Here is a 13,233-nt window from a genome sequence, read left to right on the forward strand (position 1 = left end):
TTTTTAATCTCCTTGATTTTTAGTAAGCAACAGTACAGTGATGGTGGCAGTAATTGATTTGTAATGCAGCTCTTTAAACTATTTTGCCATCCATTTTACCAGATTCATATATAATGAAAATGGTAATTTACATGTGTGTATGCTGCAAATTAGTTGTTTTATTTTTTAATGAATGGGCCTTTGCATTCTCCTACTTACAGAAGGCACAGGCTTTATAATTTAGATCAGGGGAATCATGTTTCGATCGGACACAGCAGCCAAGTTGTTTTATGAAAAGACAGACAGCAAAAGAAAGATGGGATTCTACAAAGGATCATCAGTTATTAGTTATATTAGGGTAATGAGGCCCTTTGTGTTTCTGCTCCCCACTGCTTTCTGTGGGTGTGCCTGGAACTCTGTCTTTGTTTTTGGTCTTGTTTGCATCCAGGTGTTGTTTGACATGAGCTGAAGAGACAGCCATCCCCATTCCTGTCACTCATTCTTCTCTATCCCTCCACCCATCTTTTATCTGTGCTCACCTGCTCTAAATCACTGCATGTCAGGTCCTGGAAGGGAAACTCCAAAATGTGTTGTTGTTGACCTGGTTAAACAGCAAACAGAAACACACACTTGGTGCCTCATGGAAATATTGGGATATGCGGTGAAGCCAAATTTCACTGAATTATCTATCCTCTCTGACATGATGTCATGCACTTACTGATGAATGAATATTATTATTTTCCATACACAGACATACTTCCCTGTGTATTCTTCTGGAAGGGCACATCAGCATCTAATAACATGACTTACGCCCTCAGTCTTTACCTGTCACCTCTCGTTACTTGTGAAACCATGGTGCCCTGAGCGGGGGTGTGTTTTCCTTTATTTACCTCGTTTGTCTGTCTCAACCAGTAGTTCCTTCTCAGATGTCGGAGATATGCAGGTAACCATCTCCTTTGGGCTCTGAGGATCATGCACAGTTGCGACATCAGTCTCTTTGTGGTGATAAGTGGGGGGCACTCAATTTTGAACCCAGGTTACGGCCATGGATGCCAGCAGTGTGTCCTTGCTGTGGCACAGGAGGTCCAAATCTCTGGGAAAGCTGAGGCGACGGGTTCAGGACCTCCGCATCCCTTCCTCCTATTACTCTGACTTTACAGCCGTCAGACCCATGTTGGACCTGAGCCACAACGAGAGTGCTCGGCTGGCGGTGGACTGCCTGCTCAGCCGAGGCTTAGAGGGATACCACGAGGTGTTGGACGCAGAGGGAGAAGTGGACTTTCTGTCAGACCTTGAAAAGAATTACATCCTGGAAAACGAAAGAGACGGCAACACAGGTTGTACATTTTTTTTACATGTTTATGTAAATGTTTCCCATTTTGTCCTGCTTTTCGCAGCCTGTTGTGTTTGAAAACACAAGATTGATTCATTAGATTAAAAAAAAAAATAATTGCCGTTTTTTGTGCTTTACACAGCTGATCCTGGTGAATCTGATGATGATCATCACAAAGAGTTCGAGAGCTTGTCAGCTGGCTCCCAGTGTGCCACACAATGCCCTGCAGTGTCCACAGAAAGCGATCCTACTGTGGAAGGTTTAGGCCAGAGCAATGTAAAAGGTATTCAAAGAGTGGAAAACTTTTATGGAAGCAAATAATTGCCACAAAAACTGCTCTAATACTAGTGTTTGAGGTACAATCTCTCTAGCGTTTTCTTGATATTTGAGGTGTTAAAATCCTGCAAAGACTTTTGTGAGTCAACCCAATGTACTTTCTTAGCAAATCAGTATTTGATCTTTTTCATTTTCATTTGCTGCCATCTCTGGTAATGTTTTTGCGACTTCCAGATGTGAAGTGGACTGATCCTGTCCCGGATGAGCCCAGTGTTAGGGTTTATTTCCAGTCTGATAGCAGGGCAGCTGGCATGAAAGATCTGGTCAGAGAGTTCATCAGAAAGGCTAAAATGGTATGTTAGGGTGTGTGTGTGTGTGTGTGTGTGTGTGTGTGTGTGTGTGTGTGTGTGTGTGTGTGTGTGTGTGTGTGTGTGTGTGTGTGTGTGTGTGTGTGTGTGTGTGTGCACGTGTGTGTGAGGGAGAGAGAAAAGTCATTTGTGTGTTTCTGTAAGTGGCACAAAAAAGTATGGGCACCTCTGGTCAAAATTTCTGTTACTGTGAATAGTTAAATGAGTAGAAGATGAACTGATCTCTAAAAAGCATAAAGTTTAAGATGAAACATTCTTGTCAACATTTTAAGCTAAGAGTAGCGTATTGTTATTTTTGTTTTGTACAATTTTAGAGTGAAAAAAAAAAAAGGAGAACCATACAAAAGATTTGGCATCCCAAGAGATTTGAGCTCTCAGATAACGTTTACCAAGGTCTCAGACCGTAATCAGCTTGTTAAGACTATGACTTGTTCACAGTCGTTAGCAAAGGCCAGGTCCTGGCAATCAGCAGCCAAGGGTTCCTCAAAACAGCTGCCTAGCACTCTGGAAATTAAAACAGCTGAAGCCCACAAAGCAGGAGAAGGCTATAAAAAGATAGCAAAGCGTTTTAAGGTAGCTGTTTCCTCAGTTTGTAATGTAATTAACAAATGGCAGTTAACAGGAACGGTGGAGCTCAAGGTCTGGAAGATCAAGAAAGCTTTCAGAGAGAACTTCTCGCAGAATTGCTAGAAAGGCAAATCAAAACCCCCGTTTGACTGCAAAAGGACTTCAGGAAGATTTGCCAGACTCTGGAGTGGTGGTGCACTGTTCTACTTTGCAGTGACATCTGCACAAATATGACCTTCTTGGAAGAGTCATCGGAAGAAAACCTTTCCTGCGTCCTCTCCACAAAATTCAGTATCAGAAGTTTGCAAAGGAACATCTAAACAAGCCTGATGCATTTTGGAAACAAGTCCTGTGGATTGACGTAGTTAAAATAAAACTTTTTGTTTGTTTGGAGAAAAAAGGGTGCGGAATTTCATCTGTTCAGCACGGGGGTGGATCGATCATGCTTTGGGCTTGTGTTGCAGCCAGTGGCACGGAGAACATTTCACTGGTAGAGGGAAGAATGGATTCAATTAAATACCAGCAAATTCTGAGAGCAAAGATCACACTGTCTGTAAAAAAGCTGAAGATGAAAAGATGAGGACTTCTACAACAGGATAATGATCCTAAACACACCTCAAAATCTACAGTAGACTACCTCAAGAGGTGTAAGCAGTAGGTTCCGCCATGGCCCTCACAGTCCCTGACCTAAACATCATCAAAAATCTGTGGATAGACCTCAAAAGAGCCAAGAATCTCACAGAACTAAGAAGCCTTTATCTAGGAAGAATGGGTTAAAATCCCCCAAACAAGAACTGAAAGACTTGTAGTCGCTATAAATAGCATTTACAAGCTGTGATACTTGCCAAAGGGTGTGTTATTAAGTACTGACCATGCAGGGTGCTCAAACTTTTGTTTCGGGCCCTTTTCCTTTTTTATTATATTCAAACTGTAAAAGACGGAAATAAAAAAGTAATCTTGCTTAAAATATTAAAGAAATGTGTCATTTTTGACTTTATGCCTTTTAGAGATCAGTTCATGTTCTGCTCACTTAACTATGACCAGGGGTGCCCAAACCTTTTCATGGCACTGTGTGTATGTGCATGTAAAAAGGAACATGACATGCATGCCTGTACATGTGAGGGAATATCAAAAATGTCAGTATTAGTTCTAATGTGCCGAAAGGTCAGATACACAGTGAGTGATATCTGTCTGTGCAGGTTTTTGATATTGTGACTGACATCTTTACTGATATGAGTGTGTGTGTGTGTGTGTGTGTGTGTGTGTGTGTCTGTGTGTGTGTGTGTGTGTGTGTGTGTGTGTGTGTGTGTGTGTGTGTGTGTCTGTGTGTCTGTGTGTCTGTGTAGGCCCTGGCCATAGTGATGGACAGCTTCACTGATGTGGAGCTGCTCTGTGATCTTCTGGAGGCCAGCAGGAAGAGGAATGTGTCTGTTCACCTGCTGTTGGATCACCTCAACCTGAACCTGTTCGTCACCATGTGGCAGGACCTCAAACTCAGCAGCAAAAGCTTCCCTGTGAGTCTGTCCATCTTCCCCTCTCCACCATCTACCTCTCTGCCTGCCCGAACCCTCCATCCGCACAAGGTCATTAGTGTCATTCAGTCGTCTTCTTGCCCTCGTAACCAAACGGCCAGAAACCAAACCACCAGAAAACGACTGCTTCCCTGCTGCGGCAGCTCACAGCAAAGAGTTCTGACGGCCTGCCGGATGCAAACACTATACACACAGTGTATACACACACAGTGTACATGGAAAGCACCTAGGCCACTGTGCGCATTTTTGCTCTCTTTCACAAGTTGACCTTTGATTGTCAGCCTAGTGAGGATGCACTGGCCTATGAGCCAATGCTTGGAAAAGCAGGGGACTTTTTCTGGAATACATTGCTGCCAGTGATGCATGTAACCAAGATGACTGATGGCATTCTGCTGGACTTTAGTGTGGGCTGATTACAAAATACGTTTTTCTTTAATCCACACCATTGTCTGGAATCCAGATGTGTCACAGAACAATTTTATTTGAAATAAGTGCACATTTTTTTGGACTTAAGCAGTTACTGTTGTCACGTACATGATAAACATGTTGACTATTAAGCTACAGAACAGTACTAGAGTAAATCTTGAGTACCATCATGGTGATGCTTGTTATTCAACATACTTATATATTTTTTGCACTTCTATCAAGTCTTTAATTTGCTGCTGCAGTCTCCAACTATTTTTGCAAACATCTATACACTTTGTTTAGTGATTTTTTTTTTAATGCTAATTTAACAAACCAAACCATCAAACTACCATCGCCACGTCGTACCTGGCCACATTGCCTCAGGCACAAGAATTCCTCGCTGCCTCCACAAGTGACCAACGGCGAGATTGTGCACACTGAATGACTGCTGTCTTGTGTGTGTATAGAAACTTTCAGTACGCAGCGTCGATGGGCAGACCTACTGTGCCAAGACAGGCAGGAAGCTGAAAGGTCAGATTGCTGAGAGTTTTATCATCGCTGACTGGATTGAGGTGCTGACTGGCTCCTACAGGTAGACACACCAACACACATTTGAAAAGCAAATCTTGTATGAATGTTTGCATTCTTCTAACTGTACACCTGATGTATTTGCGTGTCCAGTCCATGTCCACTTTATCTCTCTTTTTAGTTTCGTTGCTCTAGATTAATAATCTAGCCTGTGTGCGCGCGTGTGTGTGTTCTCTCCTCAGTTTCTCCTGGCTGTCCTGGCAGGTCCATCGGAGCTTTGCTGTTCTCGTGAAGGGCAGTGCCGTCGCACCTTTCCATCAGGAATTCCACAGGCTCTACTCCAGCTCCAAACCCGTCCCCGGCTTTGTCTCTTTCATCACCATGCCTCGTACTCGGACTCTGTACATCACATCACAGGCAACCCAAAAAGATAACACTGGTATTAGTAAGTCGAAATCAAGCCAGGCCAAAACAGTGTGCCAAAGGACTTGGACTGAAGATGCTCAAAAGGCTCAGACAAAAGCAAAAATGCCAGTTTTAACCAGGCCACAGAGCCCAGAATTTGAGTGCAGCATAGGTGAAAACCAGCGTCTACACAGAGCAGGATCAGGTACACAATCGCACACAAAACCTCCTCCGCTGTACCCAAAACTTTTGGTTCAACCGGGAACGCTGGCGAGTGCACCTGTGGAAAAGCCAACGCGTTCACCGATCGGGGCCTCTGCGCAGTGTGATGCAAAAACACCCGTGGAATCTCTGGAGAAGAATCAAAACCAGATCCAGAGTCATTCAAAAACTCTTGGTCAGACCCACATCTCATGTAGTCAGCCTCAGTTTTCTGGCCTTACCATCACCACCACAGCTGAAGTGAATGCAAAGGTTCAAGAGTCAGACCCTCTACACACTGCAAGCCCCACACACGGACAGCATAGGACTCTCTGTTATCATTCTACTTTGAAGAAGAATTCAAATCTTGATTACGACGGTCTTGGCACTGAAGGACTTTTCTTTCAGCAAAGAGATAGACACAGGCTGACAAATCCTTCATGGACTACTGTAGGTCTCAACACACACAGAGGACAATGGAACTACTCACTACACTGCAAACTGAAGGTGGAGCTTCAGTCTGATTATCCCAAACTACTGTCTCCTTCTACATCACAGCAAAAACAAGCAAAGACAGGCCTTCAGCTCCCGTTTACCCATTCAAGAGGACACGCATCTGGCCTCCATACCCAAGTGAGCTCTCTAGGAACCAGGAGACTGGATCAGCCCCAGAGGCATCACCAAACCTCCCATCAATTTTATGCAATCACAGAGGCTCCAGGTTCAAAGTTGATATCAGCAGTCATGGGAACTCAGCTCAAGCCTCAGCTCCAGACCGACTCCGAGCTGTTCTCACCAGGTACGAGAGCCCCGCTGCATCTACAGCCCCACAGCTCCCAGCAGGCGAAGCCCCCTCCGAGGCTAAACTGGATGCTCCAGGGGCACACTGCAAGACCCAGGCCAGTGGCTTGAACCAGCTCCTCGGACACAGCCTACGGGACGGGACAGACGGCGGGTGGACAGCCAGGCTGGAGGCCAGCTCACAGTAATATGAATAAATCACTGGGAAGGAGCAAGAGCTTGACTGACAGACACACGGCAGGATTCAAAGGAGCAGGACTTAATCCGAACCTAAAAAAGACCTGACAGAAATATATAGACTGTGGAGATATTAAACCCTCACACACACACAGGCACACGATATATAATTATATGGGTCAATGGAACATTGTATTCATCTGTTCATGTGAAATATACAGTATATTCCATTGTGTAGAGCTTGTGAAATGAATGGACTTGTGCATTTTTGTAGCATTTGGAAGAAATTACGGGTACAGTTTAGTTAATAAACTAAATGTTATCATAAAATGAGATCTTAAACAGGTAATATTTTTGCAGAACATTCAAGGTGATTTTGTAGTGTGCACTGCACACAACAGAGGTGTTTTAAGTTATTAGGTAATTAGTAATTAATTGGTAATTAATTTAATTACACACAGCAGAACTCCAGTGTCCTGAAACAGGAAGCTTAATCAGGCAGTGAAGTGAAAACTGTGCAGTGGGTGTGCTTGGACTTTTATTATCCATGTAATACAAAGAATCAGGGTTTTAATATTTCAGCTGCATAAAAACAACATGAGCATGTTGAGGCATAAGTTACATTTTAGGCAGAACATTAAAAAAATTAAAATGTCTCACTTTGATTTTTTTGTTTCAATGCCAAACAGAATCATTGTCATAAATTATATTTCACACAGTATGAGGTGGATGAAACATTCATGGGTCTGTGTATGTCTGGGTTGCTTGGTACTGAAGGACTAACTAGGACTACACTCCCTGTGCCCTTCAATTAAAAGAAGAGATGGACATGAAAAATTCAGTTACATTTTATCAGGGCGGTTAATACTTTTTTTTGTGGCATTTTTAAGATTTTGAGCATTAAAAGTTAACATTGCACCTCTAGTAGAGTCTTCCAGACTGTGGGGACTTATTAATCAGATATCAGTAAGGCCCAGCAGACACACTGTGCACTTTTGTCTTCAGAGTTGGATCTTGCTTTCAGTTCATTCAGTTTGTGTCTGTTGCTCTTGGATGGGATCTATACATTGACTAAACCATCTTCAGCGTGTTCTTCAGTCCCCTCCTCTCTGCTATCTTCTCTGTAAGCATTCAACAGCAGGACTCTGCGTCCGTCTTTGTCTGACGCTGACCTCCATCAGTCTCCAACACGCCAGTCAGTAAGATCTTGTTCCACCAGCGATCTCTGAAGCTCTGCACACACAGACTGGCCAGAGTCTCTCCGTCCTGGTAGTCCTCCCTCATCTTTTCCGGTACCAAGTCCTCTGACATCACCTGGGAGACCAAAGAGGGAGAATCTGAAATGTGTGAAAACTATCCCCTGACAGCCCCTCACCTAGAGGAACCCTCAGCTGCCTGACATTCAGGTCCTGACACAGCACATACACACAAAATCAGGGCTGCGTGCTCACCTCAGTGAGAGTCTGCAGCGTTGATTCTTTGGCATTTAGCCGCTGTAGCGCCTCGTCTGTCGTCTGTAGGTTGCTTTCACTGCGCTGCAACACAAAGGAGGACTGCTGCTGCCGAAGGATTCTCAACAGGAGTCTGAAGCAGACAGAAGAAAAGACACATTAAGATGCTTACTTTTACTGGAAAATGGTTGATATTTTATGTGATGGCGTGCATGTGACAGACAGTATGTAAACATAGTGGTTACAATCACATGCTGTACCTCGTCCTGATGAAACAGGTACAAGCTTTGAGTCGGATTCTGTCCTCATCGAGCTCTGCTGCCGCCTCCTGTTGCTCCTCAGTCTCTCCCCCATTCTCCTCTTCTGCCGTTTCACACCTCTTAGAGGAGCAGGATCCTAGTAAAGGTAAATACGGCAAAGCACATCAGAGCACGAGGACAAATTATGATGTTTCATCTGTGCATTTGTTAGGACAACAAAGCTTGATTTCATAACAGACTTTCAAGAAATTGTATGGGTGTTAAATGAGACTGAAAATGAAATCAAGCCTACTTATGGTTCTGTTGTTCTCCAGCAGCTGCAGACACATCTGGCCCAGGTTGAACCAGTGCCAGGGGTTGAAGGGCAGCAGGCTACACAGCTGCTGAAGACATGACATCTTGGATCGCACGGCTCCAAAATGCTGGTAGATGCTGACCTTTAATTAAAAAAAAATTATTCCACTAACATAATTATGTTATCACATTTTCACAGAATGATGATGGATGAACAAAAGGAGGATAATGTGTGTGTATCAGTGTGTTTTCTGGCTAATACTGACCTTAAGCAGCAGTAGACTGGTCAGGTGGCAGGTGTTGGAGGCTTCTTTGCTCTACAGAGATATGATGTATAAGTTACTAGAGAGGTTTTGCCATTTTCTAAGCCCAAGCTTTCAGTATGACTTCTCATTTTAGCAGGTTCTGAAATGTAATTGCCAGTGATGGGACGTTTGAAGCCGAGGCTCCAAGGCGTGTAACGAGCATGAAAGGGTGCGTCAGATCAAGCCCCGCTTCGAGGCTTGTATAGTTTTGTAGAAAACCCCGTGTCCTATGACAAACGAGGCCTCTGCCTTTGTTTAGAGTGTTGGTTTCAGGACAAAAGTGTCCCAAACACCCGGCACTCTGTGGGTTGTTGTAGGTGGTAGTTTGGTTTGCATGTTTTCAGGGTAGCAAAGTTTGTCCTAGTGGAGTGGAGTGTTTGTTATCGTTATTATTATCATCGTCATCAGTAGTAGTAGCAGGAGGACGAGGAGGTAGAGGAGAAGGAGGATTGGGAATAGTTGGAGGAGTAGTGGTAGTAGCAAAAATGGAGCCTGCAAAAAAGAGGACAACTTCTCCCATCTAGGAATACTTTGAAGTGACTGCTCCCGGTGACGTCTGTTTATGTGTTAATGGTTATTTTGTGGTCGTTTTTGTGTTATCAACAGCTATTACTGTATCATTCATATTGCATATTTATGTACTTCAGGTAAAGTGCTTGAAGTGAAGTTTTTAAATAGAAATCAATAAAAAGCACTGAATCCCAACACAAATGTCATCCGCCTTTATTAACAACCCTGTATAAATATGTCTAAAGAGTAATGAGTCAATGACATAATGAAAAGTGCAGTGGAAATGGAAGGGAGAGCAGGCCTATACTGTTCTGAATGAATGATTTGGCTGCTACACGATAACTTCGACAGTAGATGTCGCTAGTGAGCAGAGTTGAATGAAGCTTGGAGTAATGAACCCTTTGGCGAACCAATGGGCTGGAAAAGCCTCACTGCTTCAGGAAGCTTCTTTTGGCCATCACTAGCAACTGGCTTCTTCAGATGGCTGCAGGATTGATCACGATTGGGAGACAATTTAAACCAGACGACGGACAGTAAGCAAATGTAGACTCTGGTATCTTTCTGTATTAAAATGATCCCTGTGTGACAGCTGGCTATTAATAGTTCCTAGGACACATAAAAGTACCAACAAGCAACCGTTTTTTAAATAAATCTGCACATTCAACTTTATTAGCTTATAAAGCTAAAGTAAATTAGAAAATAAAGGATGTCTCAAGGAAGCTTTGAGATTCGGCAAGTTGACCTCCACTCTATACTATCAATAAAAAGCAAATAACTAACACAAGGTCAAGTAAAACCGAGGGAATGCCTGGAAGGTAAGAATAAAACTTTTCTTTCATAACAATGCTATACTTTGAGAAATGATGTGTGGGATTTGTCTTTTAAACAAATGATTTCTGAGTCTTACATGACCTACTGGTCACTTCCCACATCAGACAAAATATCTGGAATGGTGAAATACTGTGTTTGGATTTAATGGCTTTAGATTAGATGAGATAGATCAGGTTCAAACTTTTTCTCCATGGCATTGCAAAGTGGTCGATTCTACTCCAGTCGATCAAAACTGAGCAACCATTAGTACCAAAATTGTGTTATCATATGCTAATGGTTTATATACTAACACTATTTCACGACAGTAAGAGCAAACAAAAACGTTATTTAAATGAAAAATATAGCAATCAATGTAATTAATTAGATTTTTTTTTTTTTTTTTTTAAACAAGTTATAAATAAAGGATTTCACAATAACAGCAGATTACAGTCACCTGTATATGACACTGTTCTGCATGGAAAACCTTACAGGAAAAGCTCACAGAAGAATTACCAGTAAGTCAACCAAATCCAATGCTCTGGCCCTCTCTCCCAGTTTGGTGCAGCATCGGGCCATTCCTTCCAGGACATCTCTTCTGATGGTCAGGTTGTTGTCAGCGATCCACTCTAGGCAGGAACTGTACGCTTCCAAGGCTTTCTATATCCGCCACACCATGCGGACAGAAAAACAGCAAAGATTTTTAAAACTGCACAGTGGGAAGTGGTATGAATATCAGCAAGAGCAGAGGTTGGCATGTGGCAAAAATGATTAGCCAAGTCAAACCCAGTCTTATATTTGCCTTAAGCCTCGAGCAGCTTCTGTTGGCAGTATTACCGTAAAATAAATGTATTTATTTTCAGATAGTCAAGTGTGTGTATAATTACATAGCATGATAGTAGGGTGTGTTTTTAAAATACAGCAGGTTGCCACTATATTTAATAGTTCAACAAGTTAATCTGGTTTGAGCTCATGAAGTGTTTCAGTCTGATGTGGGCCACATGTGTCTTCAGAGGGCTTCCTGTGCTGTCCGAAAATGTCTCAGTGAGACCAAGGGCTAATTATAATAAATATTTTTTATCAAATAAAAAGTCATTAAAAACTTCCAGTGCTTTTTTGGATACATGACAGAAACTGAACCACAGACATTCTGTTGAATTACATGACATTTGCTGCATGGAAACTATTCATGTGTACTCTGGAGACACAACAGCTCTACAGAAATGTTCAAATACTGACTCATGACAACAGTTTTGCAATAAACAAGCTGAGTAATAATAATAAATAAAAAAAAATGAAGGAGAATGAACTAAGAGCCTCCATTAGGTTTTCTGTAACTGGCCCCCCACAGGTAGTTTGCCTGCAATACTGGAGAATTACAGTGGTCGTTACTAAGCATTTCAAGTTACAGATGACTGACTAAACTGAATGACCGTTTACTTACCTGGTAGTTCCCCTGTCTCACGGCCAAGTCCCCTCTAAACTTATACACCTTCTGCTTCTCCAAAGAGTCATCTGTATCGAGAGCAGCACTCTCACAAAACCACTGCGGAAAGGAACAAGAGGAGAAATGATTTAAAAAAATAAAATTAAACAAAAGTACATCACTGAGCAATTTGAGTCCGCTCCTCATTGACTGGTGGAGCCTTTTCTTCACTTGTACACAATGTACGAGACACTTAGCCTCGTATCTCACATGAAAATCCTGAATCCAAAAGCGAGCACATAAGATACTCAGCAAATGCCATCTAAAATAGACGACATCTACTTTCACCTGGTCACACGATAAGGTCATTCACCCATAAAGCAAGTAGCCAAAATGTGAAAAAGTTTAGACAGAGAAAGATGGGAACGTTGATTTTTGTTTAGTTTCTTATTCAGCTAAATATCTTTTACTGCTAGTCTGTGCTGTATGTCAAATGTAACATCCACTTTATGCTGCTTTCTTTTACGGGTCCGTAACTGTCTAATGTCGTAGGAATTTATCTACGTCCTTATAATATCTGTCATTAATAAATGATATTGCTCTTTGCCGAAATTTTCTTCTAAATAACTAAGAAGTTATTTCCAAATGACGGAGCCTTGTAGTTTAGCCTTGTAGCTGTGCGTTGAAGTTAGCAGGCTAATGTTAGCCATGTTGGCTCATACGTCCTTCTCGCCATAAAAACTTCAACGCCAGTGTCCAGTGTCCTGGGCTTAGTGCTGGTCTTCCACACCGCAGATCTAACTACTGGTAACCAGTCACGTTTGTGCTGAACGGAGACTCTCACCTCCGGCTCACACAGTTTGGCGTTGTAAGAAGACAGAGACGCACAGACGCGGTCTCTCGCCTCGGAAAACACCGAGTCGTCGAACGTGCTTCCCAATATCTCCATCCGGACCCGGAGAATACCAGTAATCCCCAAATTTAAAAAAAAACAAAAAAACACACAAAACAGGTCACTGCTGTTTGTTTACACCGCGGTTTGTCACGTTACACAGTCCTCAATTGTAATCTGCTCGACAATTACAGTGCCCAATGACTTTAGTTCCGGGCAGAAAGGTTCCGATCGATGATGAAAATATGCAGCACACTCAGCTGTCAGCTCCATCAACAGAGAATAAATATGCAAATATCTAAACTTTTATTTAACTCGATACTGACATCTTCAAAACAATTCTATGAAAGGCTAGTTTGTGTCTTCACACTGCCCCCCACCAAAAAAAGTTAACCCATACATGAATATAAGCGGCGCTTACATATACTGTACATATTTCCTATGCATTCAGAGGAAATGAAATATACAGCAAATGCAGTTCAAACAAAATACACAATGAAAGCTGTAGATGAAAGTGTTTGATATCAGCAAAGGTATACAAAATAAATGTGTCACATAGAATGTATTTAATATGAATGGCAATGCATTTCTCCAAACAGATCTCAAACATTTCTGAGTAATTATATTTTTCATATCAGAATTAATCAACAAATTATGGGTAGCCTGTTCAAATGCCAAGAATCCATTTTCAAGAGGAGAACAAAAAAAACTTTTCT

At 42.3% G+C, this 13,233-nt stretch overlaps 2 protein-coding genes across 2 annotated transcripts; one reads left to right on the forward strand and one right to left on the reverse strand.

Moving 5' to 3' along the window:
* The first annotated feature begins 45 nt into the window (after nt 1–45).
* On the forward strand, nt 46–6,914 carry LOC120784211 (protein FAM83A-like). Its single transcript, XM_040117801.1, has 6 exons — nt 46–1,316; nt 1,455–1,595; nt 1,823–1,941; nt 3,870–4,037; nt 4,928–5,052; nt 5,231–6,914. The coding sequence occupies exons 1-6, from the start codon at nt 1,025–1,027 to the stop codon at nt 6,504–6,506; spliced, it is 2,121 nt and encodes a 706-aa protein (XP_039973735.1). The 5' UTR covers nt 46–1,024; the 3' UTR covers nt 6,507–6,914.
* A 207-nt stretch (nt 6,915–7,121) lies between these two features.
* Nucleotides 7,122–12,691, reverse strand: zgc:101716 (uncharacterized protein LOC492784 homolog). Its single transcript, XM_040117802.1, has 8 exons — nt 12,470–12,691; nt 11,644–11,745; nt 10,716–10,859; nt 8,844–8,894; nt 8,576–8,720; nt 8,284–8,419; nt 8,024–8,156; nt 7,122–7,886 (listed from the first exon to the last, which is right to left on the reverse strand). The coding sequence occupies exons 1-8, from the start codon at nt 12,572–12,574 to the stop codon at nt 7,704–7,706; spliced, it is 999 nt and encodes a 332-aa protein (XP_039973736.1). The 5' UTR covers nt 12,575–12,691; the 3' UTR covers nt 7,122–7,703.
* Nucleotides 12,692–13,233: the final 542 nt, after the last annotated feature.

The sequence above is a fragment of the Xiphias gladius genome, chromosome 22, assembly GCF_016859285.1.
Source record: "Xiphias gladius isolate SHS-SW01 ecotype Sanya breed wild chromosome 22, ASM1685928v1, whole genome shotgun sequence".
NCBI lineage: Eukaryota > Metazoa > Chordata > Actinopteri > Istiophoriformes > Xiphiidae > Xiphias > Xiphias gladius.